The sequence below is a fragment of the Polypterus senegalus genome, chromosome 3, assembly GCF_016835505.1.
Source record: "Polypterus senegalus isolate Bchr_013 chromosome 3, ASM1683550v1, whole genome shotgun sequence".
Classification (NCBI taxonomy): Eukaryota; Metazoa; Chordata; class Cladistia; order Polypteriformes; family Polypteridae; genus Polypterus; species Polypterus senegalus.
The window spans coordinates 145083364-145100589 of NC_053156.1; the positions used below are offsets into that span (position 1 = coordinate 145083364).

At 37.8% G+C, this 17226-nt stretch overlaps 1 protein-coding gene across 2 annotated transcripts in view; it reads right to left on the reverse strand.

Annotated features, from left to right (window-relative positions):
* Positions 1-15462, reverse strand: part of kiz (kizuna centrosomal protein) — a 134447-nt gene extending 118985 nt beyond the window's left edge. Inside the window, exons 1-3 of one of the 2 annotated variants that reach the window (XM_039748023.1) lie at positions 15314-15459; positions 12944-13006; positions 3717-3879 (exon numbers count right to left, since the gene is read on the reverse strand). In XM_039748023.1, coding sequence (XP_039603957.1) covers positions 3717-3879; positions 12944-13006; positions 15314-15375 — 288 coding nt within the window. In that variant the 5' untranslated portion in view covers positions 15376-15459. Of the gene's footprint in view, positions 1-3716; positions 3880-12943; positions 13007-15313 lie in introns of both variants that reach the window. The other variant, XM_039748024.1, reaches the window with a different exon arrangement.
* Positions 15463-17226: the final 1764 nt, after the last annotated feature.

Below are 17226 nucleotides of genomic sequence, written 5' to 3' on the forward strand. Positions count from 1 at the left end.
TTTTTATTAACAATATTTTCAGTCATTAATGAAATAATTATAAATAATAAAACTAAACTTGGATCCTAATATCAGAGAATAGTGCAAAAGAATTAAGACACCTTTAGGGGTAAGTGAAGGTGCTCAAAAAGTCAATCTGAAGTAATGGTGTCACTGCAGCAAACAGTTACATAATTAGGGACAATTCACACTTGAGCATTGTAAAGTTCTAGCATCTGTTTAGTGTTTTTCAGGCTTTTTAAGAACTTCCTGCACGCATTTTCAGGTATTTTTTAGCCTTTTTTTTGGGATGTTTTTCTAACATTTTAGGTGTTTCTCAGTCAGTCTTCTAGAGTTTTGAAAACAGTGTTTTGCTGGGAAAATATGATTGACATCATTTTCATTTTGTAGCCATTGTGTTTCAAGAATGTCTTCAATGACTTTAGAGCTTTAAATCCTGGCAATCACCATGCTTAGGAGCAGGTGTTATCAGTGTTGCAAGTACACAAATTGGGTTAACCCTGTTCTGCAGCAAAGGGAAAGGGTTTGTATTGCATATATCATGACATCATTGACTGATAAAGCTCTGAATAAGCTTTCACAATGTTCTATATGAATTATCATTGTTACTAGTCCATTGATACATTCATTACTTCAATTTTGTAAAGGTATACAAGGTGCCTGTTATGTCAGAAGAGACAACTAACTGGATCCTAAAATTTAAGAAAGGGAAAAAACCCATTAGTGAGTAGATTTTGTACCTTTTGAGGGACTTCTACCTGACCTGGAAGTACCACCATCACATAGTGCTATGGCACCGGAAGTACTTTAGGGTCCGAGATAAAAAGAAGCTGCCTTACCTCAGAGGGGGCATTGAAATTGGGAGAGGTTTGACAGAGCTCATTGGCAGGTGCTGGACAGGAAAAGAAGTATATGTGTATGCTGTATATTGTAGCAGGATGGTTAATAGTGCCAATATAATTTGTTAAATGTATTTCAAAGATTTGCAATTCAGTAGAGAGAGAGAGAGAGAGAGAGAGACTGCTAGAGAGATGAACAAATGACAGCTGTAAGTCAGGTTAGGGAGATGAAATTAGAAAATAAGTGAAGGACACACAAGCTGGTTATTTAAAAAAGTATTGATATCTGCTTGACCAATATACTTAAAAAACCCAGAGTCTATGATAAATGATGAGAGCGGGTGAAGGTATTAATAACCATCCAGTTTGTATGGTAGTTGCCCATATCTGAGAAGAATTTTAATAATATGTAATTATGTGAGTGTTTATAATGACAAGGATCCAGCACAATGTCAGAAACTTCTTCACTATACAGTCGACATTCCTTGCTGGATGGGACTTCTATGTGTCAGCATTCTCCCACTTGGCTTCTCTCTGCTGCGGTGGGCTGGTGCCCTGCCTGGGGTTTGTTTCCTGCCTTGCACCCCATGTTGGCTGGGATTAGCTCCAGCAGACCCCCCCGTGACCCTGTAGATAGGATATAGCGGGTTGGATAATGGATGGGTGGATGGGCTTCTCTCTGGTTTGAATATGTATGTTTATACGATTATGCATTATTATCTGGGAATGAATATTATCTTTTGTGGTGGGCTGGCACCCTGCCCGGGGTTTGTTTCCTGCCTTGCACCCTGTGTTGGCTGGGATTGGCTCCAGCAGACCTGACACCCCCCACCCCGTGACCGTGTAGTTAGGAGATAGTGGGTTGGATGATGGATGGATGAATGTTATCATTTAAAGCAAGTTAAATACATATCTCTCTTTTTGTACCATATTTTTCTCTTGTAATTATTTTCCGCCATGGGTACAAAAGGGATAGTATTGGGCATATCCTTTTCCTTGTATGCAATAAAAATCGTTCATACATTTCTTATTATCAGTGTCATTTAGTATTACATGATCAATTCAAATGTTAATTCTTATTTGTTAAAACTAATGTTAAATGCTCAAATAGTTTTGGATTTTGCTTCAGAGTTATACTAAAGTGTATAATTTAGGTACTTATATCAACCTTACACAAATAGAAATCATAGTGATCGCATTGAATTTTCTGACATTCAAAAGAAATTTTAGGTGATAAAAATATGCTAGTACAGAGGTGGGGAATGTCGGTCCTAGAGAGCCACAGTGGCTGCAGGTTTTTACTTCAACTCAGTTTCTTAATGAGAAGGTTTATTGCTGATGAAGCATTTATTGCTCAAGAGATGTTTTGATGCTTGATTTTAGTGGCCTCACTTGTTAAGGTTCCCCGCCCTTAATTGCTTATTTCAATCTTAAACAGCTGCATGTACTGTTTTAATGGCTCCTTATTACCAGTAAGATGTAAATGACAAAGCAGCAAGCAGATCCCCCATCTAACCCGTTTCCGTTTACATCTGTTTGTGTTCATCATGCACTGTTTGATTTAATGTAACAGAATGAAAACGATCCTTTATAGGCTTCAAATCATTTGGATGCTATCCTTGGAAAGGAAAAAAAAAAATCTACAATATAAGAAGATTACATTGCATACAAAACAAGCCATGAAACTAAATCAGGTCTGAGATTGGCAAGGTTTGTAATGGGCTGGTTTGTAATTAATTAAATCGGGTTGGAATGAATACCTGTAGCCACTGCGGCTCTCTTGGACTGACACTGCCCACCCCTGTGCTGGTATATGAAAATGTTTTCATTTATGAAGTTATTTTTAAAGTTTTTTTCATACACTACTTTATACTGCAATGTACTGTAGGCTTTTAACAACTAACACACAAGTGTAACAATACACATGATATACTTTGGCAAAAGGCAAGTAAAACATATCAAGCTGTTCTCCTTCATAAACTTGGCAGGTCAGGACATTGTGGATGTTTTGTCAGTGTAAGATCTCCCATTTGAGCAACAAACCAAAATGGAACAAATGGAGAGCATAAAAGAGTCATAAGCAATTTGGTGAGAGTCAGAAAAATAGCCGGGGGTGAGATTTAATTTTTTAACTTTCTTTTCGCAGAGCACTTTACTTTTTGTACTGCAGGGAAAACCTGACTTACTTCCGATTACAGCAATTTTTGCCAATCAATCAAGAGGCTGCTTGGCTAAAGTTCTAAACACCAGTGTGGCTTTTAAGTGTCAAAGCATGACATCTAATGATTGTCAAAACCATCTTTTCAGAAACAGATTTAAAAAAAAATCTGAAATTTGAATTAGTAATTATAAAAATAATTTAAAAACTGCTACATTTGTTAGAATTGTAATGATCAAAATAATAGGTGGTTTGAATATTTGATGGGTGAATGTATAAAAATATTACTGGTCCTTACTTTCTGTGTACATCTCTAAATATTGGCTTAAGCTATAAATTAATAGTTTGTATAACTATAACTATAGTTATATGCATACTATACAGTATATGAATGAATATTTGTAGCTGTTGTGGCACAGTAAGACCCAACAGGACAATTGAGACACAAAACATCTTTAAACAAAAAAAAAACATTAGGGGTAATATTTCATGGTGGAAAATATACTTTTATTATCTGGTATTTTTAGGTTGCAATTAACCTTACAGTACAGCTCAATCAATTATGTTTTGTCAAACTGTTAGACACCAGTCAATGTCACCTGCAAATTTTAAGTTTTTAAGTAGTTTTATGCTTCTTGCATAAATTACTGTAGCATACAAATTTAAGTTTCCTTTAATGTATAGTTTTATTTAACAAGATTAAATGTTACATAACTTACCTTCTTTTGATGAAGATTCTCAATACTACTGGCCATCATCTGGAGATGTGCTTCAATCTTATTAACTTCATTCAGAAATGTTTGGTTTCTAACTGTGGCATGTTTTTCTCTATCGTGTACTTCCTTTAAATAGGCTTGCAGTCTGTTGCGTTTCATCTGAAAACTGAACATAAATGAATAACAAAATAAAGAAAATCTAATTAAAATGAACAGTTTGTAATGAGCACCTAACAATAATAAAAAAAATTAAATCAAAAAAGTGTATTTATTCCACTAACTTAGTACAGCTAAGACAAATGTTATGTTACATTGTTCATAAATTACAATGGTATAATTGCTAACATATTTCTACAACTTTCTTGGGTCTTTTTTTTACCCAACCGTTTCCCCAATGTTTAGGAAAGCCCACAAATTTACACTCATCCCAATCAATATACTCCTTACAGGTATTTTGAAACTGCGGAGGAGCAAGAGTTTTTATCATTTTCACAACTGTCACCATGTATTTAAAAAATAGGCTAGTAGCAAATGCTTAAACTGTGGAGGGATGCAAGTGCAAAAGACAGGCTTCTCTTCCATATAAAAAGTGACTGAATTATATCACCCCAATTACTTTTCTCTGTCTGGCATGGTTTAAACTGTGAGATGAAATTAGGTGCTGCATGCAGGTCTGGATAAGTGATGCTTAGGATGTATACAGTGGTGTGAAAAACTATTTGCCCCCTTCCTGATTTCTTATTCTTTTGCATGTTTGTCACACAAAATGTTTCTGATCATCAAACACATTTAACCATTAGTCAAATATAACACAAGTAAACACAAAATGCAGTTTTTAAATGATGGTTTTATTATTTAGGGAGAAAAAAAAATCCAAACCTACATGGCCCTGTGTGAAAAAGTAATTGCCCCCTTAACCTAATAACTGGTTGGGCCACCCTTAGCTGCAATAACTGCAATCAAGCGTTTGTGATAACTTGAAATGAGTCTTTTACAGCGCTCTGGAGGAATTTTGGCCCACTCATCTTTGCAGAATTGTTGTAATTCAGCCTTATTTGAGGGTTTTCTAGCATGAACCGCCTTTTTAAGGTCATGCCATAGCATCTCAATTGGATTTAAGTCAGGACTGTGACTAGGCCACTCCAAAGTCTTCATTTTGTTTTTCTTCAGCCATTCAGAGGTGGATTTGCTGGTGTGTTTTGGGTCATTGTCCTGTTGCAGCACCCAAGATCGCTTCAGCTTGAGTTGACAAACAGATGGCCGGACATTCTCCTTCAGGATTTTTTGGTAGACAGTAGAATTCATGGTTCCATATATCACAGCAAGCCTTCCAGGTCCTGAAGCAGCAAAACAACCCCAGACCATCACACTACCACCACCATATTTTACTGTTGGTATGATGTTCTTTTTCTGAAATGCTGTGTTCCTTTTACGCCAGATGTAACGGACATTTGCCTTCCAAAAGTTCAACTTTTGTCTCATCAGTCCACAAGGTATTTTCCCCAAAAGTCTTGGCAATCATTGAGATGTTTCTTAGCAAAATTGAGATGAGCCCTAATGTTCTTTTTGCTTAACAGTGGTTTGCGTCTTGGAAATCTGCCATGCAGGCCGTTTTGCCCAGTCTCTTTCTTATGGTGGAGTCGTGAACACTGACCTTAATTGAGGCAAGTGAGGCCTGCAGTTCTTTAGACGTTGTCCTGGGGTCTTTTGTGACCTCTCGGATGAGTCGTCTCTGCGCTCTTGGGGTAATTTTGGTTGGCCGGCCACTCCTGGGAAGGTTCACCACTGTTCCATGTTTTTGCCATTTGTGGATAATGGCTCTCACTGTGGTTCGCTGGAGTCCCAAAGCTTTAGAAATGGCTTTATAACCTTTACCAGACTGATAGATCTCAATTACTTCTGTTCTCATTTGTTCCTGAATTTCTTTGGATCTTGGCATGATGTCTAGCTTTTGAGGTGCTTTTGGTCTACTTCTCTGTGTCAGGCAGCTCCTATTTAAGTGATTTCTTGATTGAAACAGGTGTGGCAGTAATCAGGCCTGGGGTGGCTACGGAAATTGAACTCAGGTGTGATACACCACAGTTAGGTTATTTTTTAAGGGGGCAATTACTTTTTCACACAGGGCCATCAATCAATCAATCAATCAATCAACATTTATTTATATAGCACATATTCAAAAAAAAAAAAATGTAGCTCAAAGTGCTTTACAAAATGAATAGAGAAATAGAAGACACAATAAAAAATAAACATAAGTCAATATTAATTAACATAGAATAGGAGTAAGGTCTGATGGCCAGGGTGGACAGAAAAAACAAAAAAAAACTCCAAAGGCTGGAGAAAAAAATAAAATCTGTAGGGGTTCCAGACCAAGAGACCGCCCAGTCCCCTCTGGGCAAAATGTAGGTTTGGATTTTTTTTCTCCCTAAATAATAAAAACCATCATTTAAAAACTGCATTTTGTGTTTACTTGTGTTATATTTGACTAATGGTTAAATGTGTTTGATGATCAGAAACATTTTGTGTGAGAAACATGCAAAAGAATAAGAAATCAGGAAGGGGGCAAATAGTTTTTCACACCACTGTAGTAACCAAGTCACAAGAGTTGATCAGTTACTCTAGGCTTGATTTTGTGTTTACCTGGAGTTTCAAACTGAGCATTACAAAGGTAAGGAGACATTTTACAGAGAGTGAAATCACTGTTATTTTTGTACATAGCCATCACTCAACTATACTTCTGAAAATCTGAATTTTTGGTAACTTACAAAATATGAGTTTGCACTTAGTCTGTGATGCAAATGTTTTCTCCAAAATGCATTTGTTTTCCCTTATGGCTGGTCATCAGGTCACAAGATTGGTCAGCTCTGGGCCAAGTTAGCATTTGTACAAATATTTGGCTACAAATTACAAACACTAAAAAAGGTGGATTACTATAGGTCAGTACTGGGCCACTGGAAGTTATACCTTACAAAACAGTAACCCTTTTGTTAAGTGTCAAAGTAAACAAAGATTCAGTAATGTTGTTTATCTTTAAACAAAAAAACAACTTTTGACCACTTCTTTCTACACACAAGGAATGTATACCAATTGCAATTCTTTGAACAAGTCTGTTTTTTTCCCTTTTACTATATGTAAGTGAAACTATTTTGATGGATTCTCAACATTATAAAGTTTAAATGGAAGATCAATAACTGAGTTTCAGCACATGACTGAGCACCTGAACTACAGCGGTGGATTCTACAGCTCTTCATACACTATTTGCAGCTGTAGAAAGAGAAGCGACCTGTGCAGGCTATGCATGGCACTTCGCTGGCAACACTGACCTTGCATATAAGATCTGAAGCCAGCAGATGGCACAACAAATAAGGCCAGACTTTGTGCGCTTTATTCCCACTTCCATTTATGGTAGAGTTTTGAAGAATCAGCACCAGATGCAGGAGTACAAGCCCAGGTCACAACTCTTGTCCAATCAGATGTCTATTAACCAGTTTGAAGCACTGAAATATCCAGCTTTGCCAGCTGACCATCAAAACATACTCGCCATGGGGCGTCCAATTGTTTGTAACCGGAATGTTCTGACCATAAAAGACTCAAATCCTGCTTTCGATCGGTTTGTGTTTTGGACATCGCAAGGAACTCCCCATCAGCCTTTGAAAAGCAGAGAAACATAGGGACTGTAGTGCTGCCAGCCACAGCGAAGGACATTCCCAAATGTGCTAAAAATGGAGTTCCTTGGGTCAACAGACAGAAGAACTCCACTGCAAGAATCATCATTTCTGGACCACCACCAGTGATAAGAACAGTGGACCGAGCTGTCAGCAGTATGCTGAAATTCTTCTTCAAGAACCCTGGCATTTGAACTCAAATGGGACCTCTTTTGTAAATGATCATGCTTCTTCAGACAGGATGGCTTTCATCTCAGTAGGCAAAATCTAAATGTATTCTCAGATGATATCAGCAAGTTAATAAAGTGTTTATGGCCATTTAACCCTATGAATAATGGTGGCCACCAGTACATATTAAATGATGAACCTGTAGATCTTTAACAACTAATTACAGCTGAACTATAAAAAGATAATCATACTCAAGGCATCCTTTGCCTTTGTGAGTAAGAAATATGCTGGCACAGTTGCCACTTCTCCCCTATTTGCTTAATGTCTTTTGCATTTATTGTTTCATGTACATGTTATTCTGATTTACTCTGTTATATGCAGACCTGCTTTATTTGTGATATCCTATCTGCCACTGGAGGAGTCCTTTGTGTATCTGACCCACAACTTTAGATGTTCTTCAAAAACTTTTGTATTTCTCTGCACTGTTCAGCTATTTATAATTTTGTATTCCAGAATTGCTTGGTTCTGCTTTCTTTTCTTTGGATTACACTTGACAGTCTGAATCCAAAGTGGCAATAAGATACTGTGAAGTGAAACTATATCAGTTGCAAGATTAGACTCAGAATGTCAAATACAGCAATACCATAGCAAGTGCTGCAACAAAAGTGCACAAAATATTGGCATCCATGAGAAACAAAATGGTGTTACGTGAAAACATAAAATGACAGAATTCCAGAAAGTAAATAACAGAACTGAATACCATGGATAACGAAACCCAAAACAGAAAAAATATAAAAAATATTTGAAAATAAAACAAAAAAAAAAAAATGTAATCTGAAAGAAGATCACAATGTTTCAAAGTTATAGAACAATTATCCAACTGAAACCTATGCACTTTGATTTGGTTTTTTCAAAGGAGTCTCTGACTGCTTAAAGCCGTGCCACATAAGATGACTTTTCCAGCGAATTTCAGTTGTAGCCTTCATTTATATAATCTTAGTGATTTGGAGACAGTTGGCAACATGTTCCCGTGAAGCCAATCACATAATGTGACATACCTGGCAACTAAGTACAACTAGTCCACAACTTGCTCCAATAAAATTAAACAGGTTTGAAATTCTTTTTAGTCATGGGGTGGCCTCGGTGTACGTGAGAGCTAACAACCAATGAATGCTCATCTGGAAGTACAATACATATAATGCAGCGACTAGGAATAAGGCACACAGGTGTTTTGGACCTCACAAACAGAAGAAAAGCTTACTTGTATGATGTCTTGTGTTTTATGTACCATAAGTTTGATGATTTGCTTCAACACATCCAACCATTCACTAAACACTGAAACACACACATTGACCCTTTTGGAGCTGCAATGGGGCTTGCTGTTACACTGTGTTATCTTGCAATGGCCAAATTCCCACTTCTTTTCTCTGATATTTTCCTCTTTGCACAGACGTATCTGTCTGGAATTTGGTGTCTGGAATTTGGTTCCATTTCATCTTACACGATTCCACATCCACTTTCAAAGAGCTGACAATTTGATGCCAGCTGTCCCAACAGTCATGTCCGTCACCGTGGAGATGCTGAGAGTAAACAATAATGCTGATGTCACATACCAAAACATAAGCAAACATGCCACCAAAATTTTTGCTGTACTGCAACTCATGCATGCATCACGTTCATTTCTGACCACATACTCAGAGGACGCATCAAAAGAGCCCTGGAAATGCACGGCAGCCAAGATGCATGCATGTAAGCATTCTGAGCATCAAGTATAAGGTTGCATGTTATTGGCTGTCACAAAAAGAGACGAGTACAACTGCGCTGGAGAAATACTACATGGTAAAATAGAAGTACAGCAAGTTCCTTACCTAAACAAGGGAAAAAAAAACAAAAACTCTAGTTATTAGTTTGAGTGGGAAAATGAGGTTCCTTGGGAAGATCTTCTGGCCTTACGAATCCATCCATCCATCCATTATCCAACCCGATATAAACTAACTACAGGGTCACAGGGGTCTGCTGGAGCCAATCCCAGTCAACACAGGGTGCAAGGCAGGAAACAAACCCTGGGCAGGGCGACACTAGGGCCAATTTAGAACCGACAATGCACCTAACCTGCATGTCTTTGGATTGTGGGAAGAAACCGGAGTAACCGGAGGAAACCCACGTAGACACGGGGAGAACATGCAAACTCCACGCAGGGAGGACCTGAGAAATGAACCCCGTTCTCCTAACTGCGAGACAGCAGCGCTACCCACTGTGCCACCTGACTTACAAATTAAACCAGAAAAAAAAAAAAAAAATTGTAGATGTTATGGATTGTCATTTAAAAATTTAGCTGAGAAATTAAACATATTTGTATGACTATATTTTTTATTTAAGAAACAGAGCACAACCTTGATCTTTTATATTGCTGAAAGATGTCAAAAATTATAATAATTTTGGGAAAGGCACCATATAAATAAAATGTAACATTATTTTGTCTTAGTACCTAGATTACTACAATGAACTTCTGAGAGGACTACCAAGAAAAGATATAAACTTATAAATGTATTCTAAGATTAATACATTATTCTGGGAGACATTTCTGTTCTAGCGTTTTGAAACTTCCTGAACTTAGTTTCACTTATCATTTTTTACTTTAATTTTGATTGTAGATTTTTTTTTATTATTATCATCATATGTTAGTTTTACCACAACACCATTTCATTTTGGCTAAGTGCAGTGCCATTTTGTTTCCCATCACCTTGACGCTGCTGCCTGTCATGAAGGACATCTCCCTGGAAGTCACATTACACATCACATCTGGCCATAGCAAATGTTATAAAATTGTACAAAGACTTTTGCCATTGTAACCCTCAGATATTTTCAAACTCTCTCAATTCAATTATAATTTATGTTCATCTCTGTCAGATATTCTTCTGTTACAAATTACAACATATAAAAAGTAGTATTTTACTACTTGCAAAGGACTTTGAGAAACAATATTGTGTAAAAACGTGCTATATACAGTGGTGTGAAAAACTATTTGCCCCCTTCCTGATTTCTTATTCTTTTGCATGTTTGCCACACAAAATGTTTCTGATCATCAAACCCATTTAACCATTAGTCAAATATAAACACAACTAAACACAAAATGCAGTTTTTAAATGATGGTTTTTATTATTTAGGGAGAAAAAAAATCCAAACCTACATGGCCCTGTGTGAAAAAGTAATTGCCCCTTGTTAAAAATAACCTTACTGTGGTGTATCACACGGAGTTCAATTTCCGTAGCCACCCCAGGCCGGATTACTGCCACACCTGTTTCAATCAAGAAATCACTTAAATAGGAGCTGCCTGACACAGAGAAGTAGACCAAAAGCACCTCAAAAGCTAGACATCATGCCAAGATCCAAAGAAATTCAGGAACAAATGAGAACAGAAGTAATTGAGATCTATCAGTCTGGTAAAGGTTATAAAGCCATTTCTAAAGCTTTGGGACTCCAGCGAACCACAGTGAGAGCCATTATCCACAAATGGCAAAAACATGGAACAGTGGTGAACCTTCCCAGGAGTGGCCGGCCGACCAAAATTACCCCAAGAGCGCAGAGCGACTCATCCAAGAGGTCACAAAAGACCCCAGGACAACGTCTAAAGAACTGCAGACCTCACTTGCCTCAATTAAGGTCAGTGTTCACGACTCCACCATAAGAAAGAGACTGGGCAAAACGGCCTGCATGGCAGATTTCCAAGACGCAAACCACTGTTAAGCAAAACAACATTAGGGCTTGTCTCAATTTTGCTAAGAAACATCTCAATGATTGCCAAGACTTTTGGGAAAATACCTTGTGGACTGATGAGACAAAAGTTGAACTTTTGGAAGGCAAATGTCCCGTTACATCTGGCGTAAAAGGAACACAGCATTTCAGAAAAGAACATCATACCAACAGTAAAATATGGTGGTGGTAGTGTGATGGTCTGGGGTTGTTTTGCTGCTTCAGGACCTGGAAGGCTTGCTGTGATAGATGGAACCATGAATTCTACTGTCTACCAAAAAAGAATGTGCGGCCATCTGTTCGTCAACTCAAGCTGAAGCGATCTTGGGTGCTGCAACAGGACAATGACCCAAAACACACCAGCAAATCCACCTCTGAATGGCTGAAGAAAAACAAAATGAAGACTTTGGAGTGGCCTAGTCAAAGTCCTGACCTGAATCCAATTGAGATGCTATGGCATGACCTTAAAAAGGCGGTTCATGCTAGAAAACCCTCAAATAAAGCTGAATTACAACAATTCTGCAAAGATGAGTGGGCCAAAATTCCTCCAGAGCGCTGTAAAAGACTCATTGCAAGTTATCGCAAACGCTTGATTGCAGTTATTGCTGCTAAGGGTGGCCCAACCAGTTATTAGGTTCAGGGGGCAATTACTTTTTCACACAGGGCCATGTAGGTTTGGATTTTTTTCTCCTAAATAATAAAACCATCATTTAAAAACTGCATTTTGTGTTTACTTGTGTTATATTTGACTAATGGTTAAATGTGTTTGATGATCAGAAACATTTGGTGTGACAAACATGCAAAAGAATAAGAAATCAGGAAGGGGGCAAATAGTTTTTCACACCACTGTAAGTACATGCTGTTTTAATCATTATGCAGGCAACAAAAATGCAGCTAAAACTTTGTTGCAATAGGCACCACTGTTAAACACTCCTTTTAGTTGATAGGTCTGATTTTAGTTTTTGAGCCATGCCTGCTTTGTGTGCAAAATGTAGTGAGATGTAAAATCTGTGCACTTACTGTAGATTGGGTGAATACTAGTATTCAATGTGACCTGAAAATACAACTGTATAAGAAGATAATGCAAATGTGAAGAAGTAAGAAGGGTGATCTTACACAGTAAAAAAATGCCAAAAATACAAATAAAATCACAAAAATGAACAGCATTGTAGTAATTTCATCTATATGGGTAAATAAATGTTTCTTATGTTTAATAATGTCAACTTACAAGTGTCACTTCTCATAGCATTTATGCTTAATTGGGAAACAACATGGAACATAGCAATCAGCTTAGTTCTAATTCCTAATGTTGATGGAAAAGTGGCTTACCCGTTTACACCAGGGGTTTACATGATTGACTGCAATCAAAACTTACTTCGGTTTTACCGGTTTACTCTCGCCTTAATATAAGAACATTACTATTGCATTCAATGTTAAATACATGTGAATATTCAGAAAATCTGAAAGAGAGCAATCAGATTTTCACAGGCATTTAACAATTTAAATGAAATGTGATAACATTTAGAAATACTGTCCAGTTTTTAACTTATTCAAATATTTACAATTCCTTTCACAAACAAAATGCAGACAGAACAAATTACCTTTACCATATAAAAAAAGTGTTTTTATTCAGTCTGTAACACTTACATACGCTGGTCGGATCGGTTTTGTGAAAACAACTGCCTTTCCAGATCCAATCTTTTCTTTTCACTGTAAACAAAAGAATAACAGAACTGCAGGTTTGAGATCCTCACTATTTTGCAACTTTTTTAAAACTACTCAAAAGACTGAACATTGTTCATTTTTAAAATGTAATTCAAGGATTTGTAGTTACACATCTTTTTCTTAAATACAAAACTTTAATTTATTTACAATAAAAGTACCAGAATTTCCCAATCTACCTAATTTAACATCACTTGAAAATTAAAAAAAAAATTCTTTTAACATTTTTATAGAAGTGATTTATATAAATTAGAAATAGCACGGACACAAGAACTGATCATAACTGATGACATCTGCTTATTCAGAAAAAGATCTTTACATCATAATCTGTTTTTTTCCAGTGCTAAACCAAGTATCCACCCATCTGAATACTATTTATTGAATCCCGAATATTTGTAAGGCCATGATAAGATACCCATGTAGATTCTGGCATATTATCGACCCAGGAATAATACAAATTAAATGCACCAGCCGTTTACACATTTTAATATATATTAACCCTATTCCCTTATTAGTAAATTCATCTTCCCAGTTTCATGACCTGTTGTTCTCATTATAACGTCACTTATATAGAGGAGCATCTGAACAAAGGCAAGAATCACCTAAGAACTGGGCAGAAATGTACCATAATAACTAAGGCAACATGTAATGGCCCAATAACCTACCACATGTCTTTGAGATGTGGGAGGAAGGAAACTGAAAGATCTGCAGAAAGACCATGTGAACAATGAAAGAATTTGTAAACACCATATTGACAGTAACCTGGATGGAAATCCAACAGTGGTCTCGGAAGCTGAGGGTCACCAGCATTAACCATAGTACGATCTTATTGCAACTTCTCCCATATTAATATCAATACGTTCTACCTCCTCCTTAACCATTTTCTGATAATATTTGCATTATTAGCAATATTTATTTAATAATAACATTTTATTTATATAGTGCCTTTGCAGTGCTTATTGGAAAAGTAAAAATTCCTTTTTAGCAGATACTCTCATCCTCCTAAGCCTTGCAGCTATCCTTCTGATGTCCGCGTTCATTATTTAAGGGTATCTACAGGTATTTGGTATTTCACAACAGCTGTTTTTGTACAAATGTCTTTCATTTTATATAGCTACAGCAATGTTACTCTACCACTCCTTTATTCTTCAAAAACTTCTCAGAATTTGCTTTTTTGAAATCTGTTGTATTTAAAATTTGTCAATGGAACAAATAAAAAATGGGCCAATATGACCCCCGTGACCCTGTGTTTGGATTCAGCGGGTTGGAAAATGGATGGATGGAAAAGAACTTCTTTCAGATGTAATTAAAATGATTTTCGCAGGACTGTAATGAATTCCCTGAACTGCTGTAACACCGAAGGAAGATCAAATTTGTTTCTCTCTAACTCAGAACTCTGTTCAGAATTACAGTACTCACAGAACCGGTCCGGGATTTGTTTCCTGCCTTGCGCCCTGTGTTGGCTGGGATTGGCTCCAGCAGACCCATGTGACCCTGTATTTAGGATGTAGCGGGCTGGATGATGGATGGATATCCTGCTTAGTAGCTAAATATACTCTCTGTACATTTACGCGGTTTTCAGGTCATGATGATTCAGTTTACATAAATCAAACATTCTTTTAGCTAATGGACTGCTGCCTTACACCTCCAGAATTCTTGGCTCTAACCTTGGCATTAACACTATGTGGAGTTTGCATGTATGTATGTCCCTCCAATCCACGGCACAATGTTTAACGAACCTTGAATTGCTTGGTCTCTGATTTGAGACGAATAATGCCCTAAATGACGCTCGTTTCCTAAGACCCCGATTTAAATAGATGTGTTACAAGCTGGATAGATGAACGGTACATCTCAGTTTAAAAAGTGAACAATATGCATATAAAACTAAATATATAAATTAACATATTCTTAACAGAACGCAGTTTCAAGGTTAGTTCAGTGGGGTCTCACGAAAAAGTTAAATTAACAAAGTAAAACACTTTAAAAATATTCATAGATGGCAACTACAAACTGCGATTTTTATTTACCAGTTTTAAAGCATTCGTATGCACAGCAAGACTATATGCCTTTTACGGTCGTCATGAGGATATAATCACATAAAACCAAACATGAAAAGTCCTAGCGAAAGTAAAGTAAGAACTTGGCCCAATCAAAAGAGACCAGTTTCCCGCAAGTCAACGAACTTGAGTCCGTGGTTACTGACTCGGCCTACGACGCCAAGTAAAAGAGCACAAAGTAAACACTTCCTTTTTGCCATCGACTTTAAACAAAACCTGCTTATGAATTTCTAAATACCTTTCACATAGAAGCTGTTGAAGTTGTCCTACTTTGGCAAAATAATCCTTCTCGGTGAACATCGTAAAACCGCAGACAAACTAGGCGCTCCAGCGATGTTTACAGTGGTTGTCATACCAGCAGCTCCCAAGAAGCACTGCAGATAAACAGAGCGACACACGTGGGAGCTCGGCGGCGTGTGCCTATGCAGGAGTGTAAGTCTTAACTGTAGGCACTGCTTCAAACGTGCTTCAAATTACTTTTTTAATTTAAGCCAAGATATTCAGCAAGGTTCATAAACCTTCGTATGTATACGCGTGGGGCTCAGTAGTAACCGCAACGTTAACAAGTGTGCAAACCGAAAGACCATCGGTGGAATAAGAGGCACCCGCGCGGTGTATGCAGCAGACCCGTAAGAAAATAAGCATATGAGTAAAGTAAACATTAAGTCTCCGCTTCAGAATGAAAACATGATGTAGTATGTGTTTATTTTGTTAAATACTTTCAATAAATCAACTTAAATGTAGTAGTATGGCAAGCCCTTCAAATGTACAAATGGCTTATTTTGAGTAGTCGTTTTTACGTTTTGGCCACATGGTTGTATTTTAGGCTGTTAGACAGGCAATTCTTTCCTCGGAGGAAGGTGGAAATGCAAACCTGGTGGTGGAATGGGGAAGTACTGTACAGGAGAGTACACAGATGAAGAAGATAGCCAAAAAGTGGAATAGTCAGAGAGATGCAGAAAGTAGACAAGAATACAAGGAGATAAGGTGCAAAGTGAAGAGAGAGGTGGCGAAGGCTAAAGAAAAGGCATATGATGAGTTGTATGAGAGGCTGGACACTAAGTAGGGAGAAAAGGACCTGTACTGATTGGCTAGACAGAGGGACCGAGCTGGGAAAGATGTGCAGCAGGTTAGGGTGATAAAGGATAAAGATGAAAACATAATCACAAGTGAGGAGGGTGTGTTGAGCAGATGGAAAGAGTACTTTGAGAGGCTGATGAACGAAAAGAATGAGAGAGAAAGTTGGATGATGTGGAGATAGTAAATCAGGAGAAGCAGTGGATTAGTAAGGAGGAAGTAAGGACAGCTATGAGAGGGATGAGGAATGGAAAAGCCAGTGGTCCAGATGAGATATACCTGTGGAAGCATGGAGTCGTTTAGGAGAGATGGCAGTGGAGTTTTTAACCAGATTGTTTAATGGAATTTTGGAAAGTGGGACGATGCCTGAGGAGTGGATAAGAAGTGTATTGGTACGGGTTTTTAAGAATAAGGGGGATAAAATTGATAAGCCACAGCATGAAGTTATGTGAAAGAGTAGTGGAAGCTAGGTTAAGAAGGTAGATGATGATTAGTGAGCAGCAGTATGGTTTCATGCCAGGAAGGAGCACCACAAATGCAGTGTTTGCTCTGAAGTTGCTAATGGAGAAGTATAGAGAAGCCCAGAAGGAGTTGCATTGCGTTTTTGTGGACCTGGAGAAAGCATATGACAAGGTGCCTCAAGGGGAGTTGTGGTATTGTAAGAGTTGAACAGGATATGTACGAGGAAAGTGTGACAGTGGTTTAAAAGTACAGTAGGAGTGACAGATGCATTCATCGTGAAGATGGGATTACATCAGGGATTGGTTCTGAGCCCTTTCTTATTTGCAATGGTGATGGACAGGTTGACAGACAAGATTAGACCAGAGTCCCTATGGACTATGATGTTTGCTGATGACACTGTGATCTCTAGTGATAGTAGGGAGCAGGTCGAGGAGACCCTGGAGAGTTGGAGGTTTGCTCTAGAGAGGAGAGGAATGAAGGTCAGTAGGAACAAGACAGAATGCATGTGTGTGAATGAGTGGGAAGTCAGAGGAATGGTGAGGATGTAGGGAGTAGAGTTGGTGAAGGTGGATGAGTTTAAATACTTGGGATCAACAATTCAGAGTAACGGGG